At 48.7% G+C, this 14,756-nt stretch overlaps 1 protein-coding gene across 1 annotated transcript; it reads right to left on the reverse strand.

Annotated features, from left to right (window-relative positions):
• Positions 1 to 6,053: 6,053 nt before the first annotated feature.
• On the reverse strand, positions 6,054 to 7,758 carry LOC147979392 (uncharacterized). Its single transcript, XM_087515182.1, has 3 exons — positions 7,438 to 7,758; positions 7,080 to 7,378; positions 6,054 to 6,072 (listed from the first exon to the last, which is right to left on the reverse strand). The coding sequence occupies exons 1-3, from the start codon at positions 7,756 to 7,758 to the stop codon at positions 6,054 to 6,056; spliced, it is 639 nt and encodes a 212-aa protein (XP_087371308.1).
• Positions 7,759 to 14,756: the final 6,998 nt, after the last annotated feature.

A 14,756-nucleotide genomic window follows, 5' to 3' on the forward strand; every position in this document is an offset into this window, starting at 1 on the left:
TCCTCCTTATGAGTGGCGGTCGGGGACAAGCGATGGTCTTTTCCTACCAATCTATCCCCCTAGGAGCAGGCGCGTAGTACTTTGCTTTGATAACTAATAGATTTTTGCAATAAATATGTGAGTTCTTTATGACTAATGTTGAGTCCATGGATTATACGCACTCTCACCCTTCCACCATTGCTAGCCTCTCTAATACTGCGCACCTTTCGCCGGTATCATACACCCACCATATACCTTCCTCAAAACAGCCAACATACCTACCTATCATGGCATTTCCATAGCCATTCCGAGATATATTGCCTTGCAAATTTCCACCGTTCCATTTACTATGACACGTTCCATCATTGTCATATTGCTTCGCATGATCGTGTAGTTGGCATTCTAGTTGTGGCAAAGCCACCATTCATAATTGTTTCATATAAGTCACTAATGCATCATTGCTATCTCGGTATACCGCCGGAGGCATTCATATAGAGTCATACTTTGTTCTAGTATCGAGTTGTAATCATTGAGTTGTAAATAAATAGAAGTGTGATGATCATCATTCATAGAGTATTGTCCCAATAAAAAAAGAAAAAGAAGAAAAAAAAGAAGATAAAGGCCAAAAAAAGGCCCAAAAAAAAGAGAATAAATAAATAAAAAGGGGCAATACTACTATCTTTTTTTCCGCACTTATGCTTCAAAGTAGCACCATGATCTTCATGATAGAGAGTCTCCTATTCTATCACTTTCATATACTAGTGGCAATTTGTCATTATAAAACTTGGCTTGTATATTCCAACGATGGGCTTCCTCAAAATGCCCTAGGTCTTCGTGAGCAAGCAAGTTGGATGCACACCCACTTAGTTCTTATTGTTGAGCTTTCATATAATTATAGCTCTAGTGCATCCGTTGCATGGCAATCCCTACTCACACACATTGATATCTATTAATGGGCATGTCCATAGCCCGTTGATATGCCTAGTTGATGTGAGACTATCTTCTCCCTTTTTGTCACCTCCACAACCACCATTCTATTCCACATATAGTGCTATGTCCATGGCTCACGCTCATGTATTGCGTGAAGATTGAAAAAGTTTGAGAACACCAAAAGTATGAAACAATTGCTTGGCTTGTCATCGGGGTTGTGCATGATTTAAATACTTTGTGTGGTTGAGATGGAGCATGGCCAGACTATATGATTTTGTAGGGATAACTTTCTTTGGCCATGTTATTTTGAAGAGACATAATTGCTTAGTTAGTATGCTCGAAGTATTATTATTTCTATGTCAATATTGAACTTTTGTCTTGAATTTTTAAGATCTGAATATTCATACCACAATTAAGAGAATTACATTGAAATTATGCCAAGTAGCAGTCCACATCAAAAATTCTGTTTTTATCATTTACCTACTCGAGGACGAGCAGGAATTAAGCTTGGGGATGCTTGATACGTCTCCAACGTATCTATAATTTTTGATTGCTCCATGCTATATTATATCCTGTTTTGGACATTATTGGGCTTTATTATACACTTTTATATTATTTTTGGGACGAACCTATTAACAGGAGGCCTAGCCCAGAATTGCTGTTTTTTTTGCCTATTTTAGGGTTTCATAGAAAAGAATATCAAATAGAGTCCAAACGGAATGAAACCTTCGGGAATGTGATTTTCGGAACCAACATGATCCAGAGGACTTGGACCCTAAGTCAAGCAATCAACCAGGAAGACACGAGGTAGGGGGTGCGCCTACCCCACCCTCCCAGGCGCGCCCTCCACCCTCGTCGGGCCCATGTTGCTCCACCGACGTACTCCTTCCTCCTATATATACCTACGTACCCACAAACTACCAGATACGGAGCCAAAACTCTAATTCCACCGCCGTAACTTTTTGTATCCAAGAGATCCCATCTTGGGGCCTTTTCCGAAGCTTCGCCGAAGGGGGCATCGATCACGGAGGGCTTCTACACCAGCACCATAGCCCCTCTGATGAAGTGTGAATAGTTTCCTTCAGACCTATGGGTCCATAGTTATTAGCTAGATGGCTTCTTCTCTCTTTTTGGATCTCAATACAAAGTTATCCCCCTCTCTTGTGGAGATCTATTCGATGTAATCTTCTTTTGCGGTGTGTTTGTTGAGATCGATGAATTGTGGCTTTATGATCAAGTTTATCTATGAACAATATTTGAATCTTCTCTGAATTCTTTTATGTATGATTCGTTATCTTTGCAAGTCTCTTCGATTTATCAGTTTGGTTTGGCCTACTAGATTGATCTTTCTTGCAATGGGAGAAGTGCTTAGCTTTGGCTTCAATCTTGCGGTGTCCTTTCCCAGTGACAGTAAGGGCAGCAACACACGTATTGTATTGTTGCCATCGAGGATAACAAGATGGGGTTTATATCATATTACATGAGTTTATCCCTCTACATCATGTCATCTTGCTTAAAGCATTACCCTGTTCTCTTGAATCTATTACTCTAGATGCATGCTGGATAGCAGTTGATGTGTGGAGTAATAGTAGTAGATGCAGGCAGGAGTCTGTCTACTTGTCTTGGACGTGATGCCTATATACATGATCATACCTAGATATTCTCATAACTATGCTCAATTCTATCAATTGCTCAACAGTAATTTGCTCACCCACCATAATACTTACGCTCTCGAGAGAAGCCTCTAGTGAAACCTATGGCCCCTGGGTCTATTTTCCATCATATTAATCTTCCAATACTTAGTTATTTCCTTTGCCATTTATTTCACTTGCATCTTTATTTCTCTTTACCATAAAAATACCAAAAATATTATCTTATCATATCTAGCAGATCTCACTCTCATAGGTAACCGTGAAGGGATTGACAACCCCTTTATCGCATTGGTTACGAGGATTTTATTTGTTTGTGTATGTGCTAGGGAATCGCGCGCGGCCTCCTACTGGATTGATACCTTGGTTCTCAAAAACTGAGGGAAATACTTACGCTGCTCTGCTGCATCACCCTTTCCTCTTCAAGGGAAAACCAACGCAGTGCTCAAGAGGTAGCAGTCAGGAAAGTGTAATATGTGACGGCGAATGGCGTTGAGGATTCCTTCGTCCGTGCAATTGTTGCGAAATACTGAGATTGCGTCTTCATCGCGACAATCTTTGATCTTGTTTTTGACAAGGAGGAATCTGGCCCAAAAGTGGTGGACCGTTTCCTAAGATTGCTACTGCGTGCTCAATAGAGCGCTTATGTCTGGGTGGGTGGGTGGAATTAAATCCGAACCCTGACCCAATTTTTGGTCCGGAGTCCGAAGATCTTCCGGACTTAGTGGCTCGAGCTTCGGGATATCAACTGATTTTTGAAGCCTATCGCCCGATTCTATGTTCGGAGGATAAGGCGTGTCTTTCTGTCGGTAGGTGTCTGGCTTCTCGAGGTCGGAGATCCGAACGTAGTTCGTCCTCAATATAGAGGAAGAGTTATCTTGCTCCTCGACTACCGCTCTCTGGTGGGTGATCGGTGGAGATTTAATTTCTCTCTGGTCAGGTTTAAGCCCAATCCGATCATAGTCTGTAGCGACCCCAAGGCGGCAATGCGATCTAGGAGTTCTTTTAAAGATGATAACTCCGTCGGATCCATCCGTTATGCATATTTAGAATCAACATAGAGGCGATTTTCGATGACTCGAGAGGTCATCTTTGTCAGCTCAAGGGCCGAACGGGCGGTGATGATAAAACCGCCCAGCCGAAGGGTTTGGCCTGAGGCCAGAGCTCCTCCAGAGATGATAGTTTCCTTGATGATAAGTCGGGCCATCAACCCTCTCGACGACGGCATAGCAGAACTCTCAATGAAAGCACCAATGTCGGTGTCAAAACCGACGGATCTCGGGTAGGGGGTCCCGAACTGTGCGTCTAAGGTCAATGGTAACAGTGGACAGGGGACACAATGTTTTACCACGGTTCGGGCCCTCTCTATGGAGGTAATGCCCTACGTCCTGCTTGATTGATCTTCATGAATATGAGTATTACAAGAGTTGATCTACCAGGAGATCGTAATGGTTAAACCCTAGAGGCCTAGCTTGTATGGTTATGGTAATGTCTGTCCTCCGGAATAAGTCCTCCGGTTTATATAGACACCGGGAGGATCTAGGGTTACACAAGGTCGGTTACAAAGAAAGGAATCTACATATCTAGTCGCCAAGCTTGATTTCCACGCGAAGGAGAGTCCTATTCGGACACGGGTGCAGTCTTCGGTCTTCGTATCTTCATAGCCCACTAGTCCGGCCCATGGCTAACAGGTCGAACGCCTGAGGACTCCCTAGTCCAGGACTCCCACACCCCTGTTCCCAGAATGCCGAGAGTAGCCCCCGGGCCCAAGGCGAGCTCGGGCTTGGCTTCAAGGCGAAGCCAAAGGGCAAGTGCGAAGCGCCGCAGGCCACAACATCCTGCGGCCTTGGTCGACATGTGGCGACTGATTGGACATGGGCGTCTCCGCTTCCCCACGCTGCCTCGGCAACTGCCCGACTTGACGGTCGTTACTGCATGTAGGAAAAAGATCATTATTACCTTAGATCATGGAGGCCAACGGCTGGCCTCCCCTTAGCTATAAATCGGAAGTAGGGGCGGAGCCCCCATCATCCGTCTCTCCTCTGCCTCTCCCGCTTCTTCTTCTTCCTTGCTCCACCGTCGGCAGCGACACCCATGGCACCTGTGAAGAGGCTCTTAGTCGCAGAGAAGGGGAAAGCTCGCTAGGAGGGGCCTGGCTCACCGCCACCCAAGAGGGGGCGCAGTGGCCCCCGCAAGCACACTGTGACACCCGCTGCGGCCCCTCGCAGCCGCGGTGGCGCCTCTTCATGTGGTGGCAGCCACCGAGATCGCTGCAGCCCCGTTCATGAGGTGAGGCGTGTCGTGGTTGCGCGGCCTCCCCAACTGCGCTTCCATTCGGCGGAGGTGATGCCGAAGTTCATCATGTGGCTGGAGAACCCGGCTGGCACCTGGCTTTAGCTCCCGAGGTTCTTCGTCGGCGAACTGTCGTCCGTAGGTCCAGGCGGTCTTTGGCTGCAGGCGGACGGTTGCTGTAGCAGGGCTTCATGGGTCGCGGTGGAGATCTCCGCCGCGGGCAACGCGGTCCTGGCCCGCGGCTGGGAGATGTTCGCCCGCGCGCGCGGGCTGGGCAGGCGGTGCGCCCTCCACATCAAGTACGACGGCCATGCGACCCTCTTTGTGAGGGTGTTTGGGGAAGATGGTCGTCATGTCGGGTGCTGCCCCGAGGACAACAACGGCGACGAGGTGCTTGGCCTTAGCGATGGTCGTGACGAGGACGGAGGCGGGCCCGGCCATGTCTCGTCCAGCTACAGCGACTCTTCTTCTAGTGGCAGATCGAGCAGCGGTGGCTACGACTAGCCTCCATGCCGCCGCACACGCTTCGAAGGTGGCAGCAGGTCGGCTCGTCGCCGCACGCTGGTGAAGGGCGAGGAGGGGTCCAGCTGATATCAGGAGAGCACCGCGAGCCCTTCCTCGCGACCTGCTGCAAGAACACATCCCGCTTTTGTTTCGTTCTTCCTTTCCTTCCTGCATTAGAGAAAGACAAGTCTGGGGCCTCGTGGGGGCGTGCAACAAACTATGATTTCCGGGTTGTTATGTTGTGTTTATCATTCCTGTGATGTGTTGCAACGTTATGATCTATGCTTGCGCGTAGAATGACTTAGCTCGATGTGCCAGAAGTAGATCCTGCTTCGCAAGACGCGCGTTTCTCCGTACCTGACAAGGAGGAACTACGAAAATTTGCTAGGAGATCCGTACCTGGTCCATGTCGTATTTAGCCTGCTGGCTAGTGCGCGTCACCTGCGTATGGCCACGACCCAGCACCTCCTGTCGCAGTACCCGAAGGGAACGGATCGAGGTGGTGCGTCAGCTTGCGGCTCGCACGAGGGTGCCTCGTGAAAAATAGACAAGACGCTCACGAGGGCCCGAGGGGCACCTGTCCAGCCCCCTCGCGAGGGATGCGAGAGAGGGTATAGGTCAAACGAAGAACCGAAGGAAGAAACAAGGGCAGAATTGAAGGAACAAGATCAGCAAGTAACACCGGAAAGCAAATTTCGATTAAAGAGCGGCAAGCCAACTGCAGAAAGCAAATGAAAAGCCGCGTCTGGCACCTAGTATAGTCTTCTTGTCTTCTCACCAGCGCGGAGCTAAGTGCTGCCACTAGTCGTGGTAGGGAGCCCCCTAGACCCGAGGGCGGCACTCCTGAGACTCCGGGGCGTGTACAGCCCCACTCATTATTACGTGAGAGTGTCATGAGCGGAGATTCTTCACATGCACTGGGCCTTGCTTCACAGGCACCGGGCCTTGCTTAATGGGTAGAACTTCCTGAGGTGCTGGATGTTCCAGGCGTTCTGGATGGGGACCCCGTCCTGCGTCTCCAGGAGCGCGGCGCCAGGCCTAGAGACGTGGGCAACCCGAAACGGGCCCTACCACATGGGCAAGAGCTTGTGCAGCCCTTCCCTGGAGAGCACCCGCCTCAGGACAAGGTCACCCACCTCGAGCGTCCTGGAGTGGACGCTGCGGGAGTGCTACCACTGCAGCGCCCGCTGGTACCTCGCAGCTCGGAGCGAGGCTTCCCGGCGGCGTTCCTCCCCCAGCACGAGATCCATCCCCCGCATGGTGCCCTGCCATGTTTCATCAAACGCCAGGACCCGCGTGGAGCGATGCCTGACCTCGTGTGGGAGAATCGCTTCTTCTCCATAGACGAGGAAGAACGGGGCTTCGCTTGTCGGCCTGGTGGCGGTGGTGTCGATGGACCACAACACGGACTGGAGCTCGTCGTGCCAGCTCCTGCCGCAGGCCTCGAGCTTATTCTTGAAGGTCCTTGTCTTGAGACCCCTCAAGCCTTCCGCGTTGGCGCGTTCGGCTTGGCCATTGCTCCAGGGGTGTGCCACGGAGGCATAGCAGATCTGTGTCCCAAGGTTAGCACAATATGTTTTGAAGAGATTGCTAGTGAATTGTGAACCGTTGTCAGTGATGATGCAGTTAGGGACCCCAAATCGGCTCACAATGCCCTTGATGAACATGACTGCTGACCCGGCTTGAATGGTGCGGACGGCTTCCACTTCCGCCCACTTGGTGAACTTGTCGATGGCGACGTAGAGGTGGCGGTAACCTGCAGGCGCTCGAGGGAATGGACCCAGGATATCCAGCCGCCAGACCGCGAACGGCCATGAGAGCTGGATAGTCTGGAGGCCCTGAGCCGGCTGGTGGATCTGCTTGACGTGGAATTGGCATGCCTCACAGGACTTCACCAGCCCGGCCGCGTCATTGAGTGTTGTGGGCCAGTAGAACCCACTGCGAAAAGCCTTGCCGACCAGGGTGCGCGACGACGAGTGGTGCCCATAATCTCCACCATGTATGTCAGCGAGTAGCTCGTTCTCCTGTTCCCTGGAAATGCACCGCGGAGAAACATCATTTGGACGCCTCCTGTATAACTCACCGTCCTGAATGCAATATGTCGTAGCCTACCGGCCCACGCGCTGTGCATCTTCATCCTTCTCCAGCAACGTGCTAAGAGGAGGCGCGCTCCTAAGGTTGGGCCGCAGGCGGGGGCTCCCAACACCTGCGGCTGAGGGCGCTCCTCCTGAGGTGGCGCTGGCTCCGCAGGATGAGGTGCTGCTGAAGGCTTGAAGAGTCGTTCCTCAAAGACGTCGGGCTCTTGGGGCAGACGCTTAGACGCCCTTCTGGCGATGTCATCGACCTCTTGGTTGGTGCCACATGGCACATGCTGCAGCTCCTGGCCCAGGAACTGCTTCTCCATTTTGCGTACCTCCATGAGATATGCTTCCATGTGCTCGTCCTTTGGCTCGTAAACCTTGTTGGAGAAGTTGATGAGGAGTTGCGAGTCTCCCCTAATGGTGAGGCGCTTCACTCCCAGGGCTGCCGCCGCCTTGAGGCCGGCGATGAGGCCCTCTGTAACACCCCGAGACCGATGTGCCAGGTGTCGTGCAGTTATTCGATGTTGTTGCTTTGTCTTTGCTTGCGTGTCATGCATTGCATATCATGTCATCATGCGCATTTCATTTGCATACGTGTTCGTCTCATGCATCCGAGCATTTTCCCCGTTGTCCGTTTTCCATTCCGGCGCTTCGTTCTCCTCCGGTGGTCATTTCTACCTTTCTTTCATGTGTGGGGATTAAACATTTCCGGATTGGACCGAGACTTGTCAAGCAACCTTGGTTTACTACCGGTAGACCGCCTGTCAAGTTCCGTATCATGTGGACTTCATTTGATACTCCAACGGTTAACCGAGGGACCGAAAAGGCCTTGTGTGTGTTGCAGCCCAACACCCCTCCAATTTGGCCCAAAACCCACCTAACTCTACTCCATCATCTAGAGCGTTCGATCACGATCGCGTGGCCACAAACCGCACCTCATTTGGACTCTCCTAGCTCCCTCTACCTATAAATATGTGATCCCCTCCGAAATCCCGCAGTCCAAACCCTAAAACTCCTCCCTCAGCGTCGCCGGACATGTCCACTCCGCCGCCGGACGCGTCCACCCCGCCGCCACATCACCCGGACCAATCGCGCGCCGCCACATCAGCGCCGCCGATTCCCTCCTCCAACCCCGCGGTGCCACGTTGCCCGCGCCGCGCCCCACCTCACCGCGCCTCCTCCCGCGGCCCGCCGGACCCGAGGCAGGCCCGCCCGGGCCCGGATCTGCCCGCCGCCGCCAAGTTGTCCCGTGCCTCGCGCCCGTTGTCTTCTCCGCCTCCGGTCGCCGGCCGGATCGCCAGCACCTCCGCCTGCAGCGCGCCGCCTCGCCGCATGTGCTCCTCGCTGGCGCCCCGCGGGACGCGTGCTCCGCCGCCGCCATGCAACGTCGCCGCACCGCCCAAGCCGGTCGCCGCCTCCTCCGACCGCGCCTCACCGGACTCCGGCGATCCCCGCCGCCCTGGCCGAGCGCCACCGCCTCCTCGACGCCGCCTCGGCTCCCGTGCACCTCCTGCGACCTCGCCGGACCCGGTCGCCGCCCCGTCCGAGATCCGGCCGGGTGGGATGAGATTCACCCGGCCCGCCAACCAAACACGCCGCCCGAGCCCGAATCTCCTCATCCCGCATCAGCCCGTCCAGTTTTCAGAGGGTATATTTTCACTAAGTCCCTGGAATTGCAGATCCATGTTGCCCTGTTCGAGGCCTCGTAACTTTGCATCCGTAGCTCCGATTCATACATATAGCATATGAAAATGTTCGTCTTAGAGAGTACATCATTTCATCTCATTGCATCATTTTCATTTGAGATCATCTTGATGCCCGAAATGCTGTTAGAAGAGGGCTACTTGAGTTTATTGTCAGATCTGCTACTTCATCTTAGACATTTGTCATTTTTGCCATGATTATTGTGTGCATGATATGACCATGAGTTCTACATATGTTTTGTTAAGGGTTTTGTCATCTTTCCAGAGCTGCAACCTATGTATTTTTGTGATGTGTGTGGTGCATAGTGCAAGCTTGCAAAGTGAGGCACCCGGTAAATCTGTTTTCAGGGACTTAGTAATTTCACAAAGTCCTGGGATTGTTTAGTTCATTATGCCATATGTTCATGCTGTTTCCTAGTGATCCGTGCCTCTTTTGAGGATGATCATTAAAGGAGTTTTGTTAATATTGTAGTGATCTATCCATACATGTCTTTGTTTGCAATTATGGAGCACCCTAGCTTGAGTCAATCGAGCTCTACTTTTGCTTCATTGTGAATCTGGGCAGATCGTCAACTTGTTTGCGATTTTGCCGATGTTGTTGTAGTTGATCCGTGCATGCTATGCCATTGTTCTTGCCATGTCTAGCTTGCATTTTGTGCCTTCTTCATGTATGTATGCTTGTCTTGCCATGACTTGCACCGTAGTGAGTGCATTGAGCTCGTAAACATGCCTACTTGAGTTATGTTTCAGAATGTGCCAGTTTTCACTAAGTCCGAAAACTGATTATGTTTTTGCTATGTTTGTGTGCTTGTTAGTATATTTTCTGATCCCTTTTGGCTCAAGGTCACTAAGGGACTTTTGTTAAGCTATTTGAGTAGCTCCATGCCATGTTCTTCTTTGCCACGTTCAGGTCCTGTAGCATGTAGTTTTGTTGCTCCGAAGAGTGCTATCTGATCTGAAATTTCAGACAAGTGTTAATTTCACCAAGTCTGGGATCTGTTTGCCATTTGCGTTTTTGCCATGCTTGTTTGAACCTGTTAATGGATGAATTGGCCGTAGCTCAGTGCTAGACTTTTGTTAAGCATCTTGAATGCTTCCCTGCCATGTATTTTGATGCCATGTTTGAGTGCTATAGCATGTTCATCTCATTGCATTTAGATGCTTACTTGCTGTAAATCATAGACCGGTGCCAATTTTGAATCGCTTGCCACTTCCAAACCGTAACTCCGATTCCGGTGATCTTTATATAGTTTTCAAGCGATTTCATCTCATCTTTCCAGTGGAACACTTGGATTTCCAAGTTGAGACCAGGTTCATGCATTCCTTGTCACATCATGCATATGCATCGCATACCGCATCCCGCATATCGTACCTTGTTCATGTGTTGGTTGTTTACTATGTTGTGTGCTCTTTTCCGGTGTTTGCTTCTTCGGGTTGGTTCCGTTAGTGTCGCGTTTGTGAGGACCCGTTCGACTATGTCCGTTTGTCTTCTTCATGGACTCGTTCTTCTTCCTTGTGGGATTTCAGGCAAGATGACCATACCCTCAAAATCACTTCTATCTTTGCTTGCTAGTTGCTCTCTCTTTTGCTATTCCTATGCTGCGATACCTACCACTTGCTTATCATGTCTTCCATATTGTTGAACCAAGCCTCTAACCCACCTTGTCCTAGCAAACCGTTGATTGGCTATGTTACCGCTTTGCTCAGCCCCTCTTATAGCGTTGTTAGCTGCAGGTGAATATTGAAGTTTGTTCCTTGTTGGAACACGGAGATGTTGTTCCTTGTTGGAACATGTTTACTTGTTGGGATATCACATTATATCTTATTTAATTAATGCATCTATATATTTTGTAAAGAGTGGAAGGCTCGGCCTTATGCCTGGTGTTTTGTTCCACTCTTGCCGCCCTAGTTTCCGTCATATCGGTGTTATGTTCCCGGATTTTACGTTCCTTACGCGGTTGGGTTATAATGGGAATCCCTTGACAGTTCGCTTTGAATAAAACTCCTCCAGCAAGGCCCAACTTTGGTTTTACCATTCGCCACCTAGCCTTTTTCCCTTGGGAGTCGCGCATCCCGAGGGTCATCTTCATTTTAACCCCCCGCCCCCCCAGGCCAGTGCTTGTCTAAGCGTTGGTCCAAACTAGAGCTCCTTGCAGCACCACCTCGGGGAAACTCGAGGGCTGGTTTTAGTTGTACGGATTGCTTATCCGGTGTTGCCCTGAGAACGAGATATGTGCAGCTCCTATCGGGATGTCGGCGCATCGGGTGGTCTTGCTGGACTTGTTTTACCATTGTCGAGGATGTCTTGTAGTACCGGGATACCGAGTCTGATCGGAATGTCTCGGGAGGAGGTCTATTCCTTCGTTGATCGTGAGAGCTTGTCATGGGCTAAGTTGGGACACCCCTGCAGGGATTTGAACTTTCGAAAGCCGTGCCCGCGGTTATGGGCAGATGGGAATTTGTTAACGTCCGGTTGTAGAAAACCTGAAGTTGACCTTAATTAAAATGAATCAACCGCGTGTGTAACCGTGATGGTCTCTTTCCGGCGGAGTCCGGGAAGTGAACACGGTTGTTGGAGTTATGCTTGACGTAGGTTGTTTTAGGATCACTTCTTGATCATACTTTCATCGACCGTGCTTTGCCTTCTCTTCTCGCTCTCATTTGCGTATGTTAGCCACCATATATGCTAGTCGCTTACTGCAGCTCCACCTCATACTTTTGTCCTACCCAGAAGCTTAAATAGTCTTGATCGCGAGGGTGCGAGATTGCTGAGTCCATGTGGCTCACAGATACTTCCAAAACCAGTTTGCAGGTGCCGATGAGACCGAGCGGATGACGCAATCAAGCTCAGAAGGAGCTCGATGAAGATCTTGTCCTTTGTGTTGTTCCGTTCTAGTTGATCAGTAGTGGAGCCCAGTTGGGGTCGATCGGGGACCTTTGTCGCATTTGGGGTTCTTCTTTTATTTTGGTTCCGTAGTCGGACCTTGATTGTATTTGGATGATGTAATGCTTTAATCATGTAATTGTGTGAACTGGCGATTGTAAGCCCTCTATGTATCTTTTTCCCTATTGTATTACATGGGTTGTGTGAAGATTACCTCACTTGCGACATATGCCTTCAATGCGATTATATCTCTAAGTCGTGCTTCGACACGTGGGAGCTATAGTCGCATCGAGGGCGTTACAAGTTGGTATCAGAGCCTTCCCCGACCCTCGGAGCCCCATTGCTTGATCGTTTTTAGCAGCCGAGTCGAGTCTAGAAAATTTTTTTGAGTCATTAGGAATTATATATCGTAGACTTTAGGAATTCTTTTTACTTCCCAGTTTCCTCATCGCTCTGGTAAGGCATCCTGACGTAGAGTTTTGACCCTTCTCTTCTCAAATTTCACTAAAAAAATTTTTAGGATCACGCGGGTATCTTGGAATCGTTCCGATGGTTTTATGATGAGAACATTGTCTTGGTGCCTCCTGTCAGGGGTTTTGTGGAAGTGTCCCGGGGAGTTGAGCTCTGAGGTGTTGTCGTCATAATTTTATCGTTGCAGTTCTGGAATACCTGAGTTTAGTACGCCGACATCGAAAATCTCTTTTATGTAGTTCGTTGGTGAGATAACCTCGACGCCACCCAGTACTGGGGCGGGAGTTCGGGAGTATCGCCATAACTTGTATAACGGATGATTTTCGAAGGTTGAGGTAGATGATTTCCGAAGGTTTCTTGGTTATGTGTTGAAGGATGGATACAGCTGGATGAAGGATTTGCTAGTTTTGGGTGAGATATTATGCTTCCCCTGTATCCCCAACACCTGATTGCATAACCGGAAAAATTTCGGGAGTTTATAAGTGGGAATTCAAGTAGTTCTTAGGATATCTTTCCGACAGATGTATGATTTGAAATTGGGGTTCGACGTCTCGTGATCCGCCTATTCACGGTCGGTTTTACAGTGGTCTCGTTGTGTCTTAAAGAGTCCTTGGCTATGCCGACTCGGGGATGCTTCGTATGTCATGTGCACTGCCTTGTACATGATGGTGCTATACGATCGAGCCCGTGTAGGCCCCACCACGAAAACTTCGGACGAAATCTCTATCATATGTTTGTTCCGGCTTATTCGGCAAGCCAATCCTTGTTTTGTTTTTGAGTTGTGGTATTCGAGTTGCTTTGAAGTCAAGTGTTGATTCCATACCTTTCCTAAACGGTGTTCTAATACCCCAATGTGAATACAAATCCTTCATGATAATCGAGATTGTCATGTCAATCCTTTTCACCGATGTGCTTCTCTTCAAGTGGATCCGATCATTTCAACATCCGCAAGATCAATTCTAAGTTTCTCAACGGTGTTCGTTTCATCCATTCCAAATTGTCATTGTTTTTTCCCACCCTCCCTCCCTTGTTTTTCTTCAAGGACTAAGATTTCTTAATCAAGTATCCATCTTATTGATGTGAAGTCTCTCCATTCTTTTCCTTCAATGTTCTTATCCGGTGATTCTCATGAAGATACTAACGGAGCATCAAGTTCGTCATCCTTCGTTCTTTTCCCTTCTCCGGTAGATTTAATCCATGTTTGCGGTGTTGACCATATCCTTTTTCCTCGTTTCAAATACCTTCTCATGCCGGTGCACCTCATATTCATTCTCCTCTCGCTATTCAATTGTTCCGGAGTGCTGAAGATGTCTCGAAGATTCATGTTACCACTCTGCTTTCGTTCAAACTCTTTTGAGGATGTTATATCATTTAAGCCTTTTAATTCAACCGGTGCAATCTCTCTTTTCAAGTAATCTTTTTAACGGTGTATCTTTTGAGTGGGCCCTAACCCACAGGTTTTTTTTCTAGGATCTTACCTGACTTTTCTAATCTTTCCGGAGTTTTCCTCAAATCTTATAAAGTTTGACGTAATAATGAATTATCATTAGTCAAATGTAATTCTCCAAGATCTTTCAAATTCTTTTCATCGTTGGCTAAACCTCTTTGTTTTGAATCTTCCGGAGTGTCCAAATAATTCTTGGTGGTGTTTCTCGTCGTCATTCTCAACATTTGAAGACCGAAGAAGAGTTTCTCTTTAATCTTGCTCCATTCTCTTCAAGATTCATGGTGCTAGCTTGTTGCCATCCTCTCATAATTAGTTTCAACTGTGACAATCTTTTTTTCACCCATCAGGATATATTCAAGGGTATTTTCAGTTCCATTATCTGGAGCCCATCATTTCGGAAGACTTGTTCATTCTCAGCTTTCAGCTCTCGTTCCCCAAATCTCACCGGTGCATCATTCAATATTCTTTAATCAACGCGTGATCTCTTCGTTTCAGTTGTATCTAAATTCTCTCAAGTATCTTTGTTCATTTTCATTTCTTACGGTGGTTCTTCCAGGGTTTCTCTTCCTTATCAATTTATTCGTTGTCAATCCTACCGGTGGTTCAAAGAAGACCTTCCCAAGTTGGCGCTATATCTCTCTTAATCCTTGCTACGAGAATAAGTAGTGTGCCAAATCCGTTGCTTGGCATCAATTTAATTGATGAAGGATAAGCATAATGTAATTCTTATTCTTGTTTCATCCAAGCGATTAATTCCTTATTCTGGACGCTCATCAAAATTTTCGGTTTCAATTGTTTCATCTTTTCTTCCCGAAA

Source organism: Triticum urartu, chromosome 3A (genome assembly GCF_056163025.1).
Source record: "Triticum urartu cultivar PI428250 chromosome 3A, HENAU_Tu73, whole genome shotgun sequence".
NCBI lineage: Eukaryota > Viridiplantae > Streptophyta > Magnoliopsida > Poales > Poaceae > Triticum > Triticum urartu.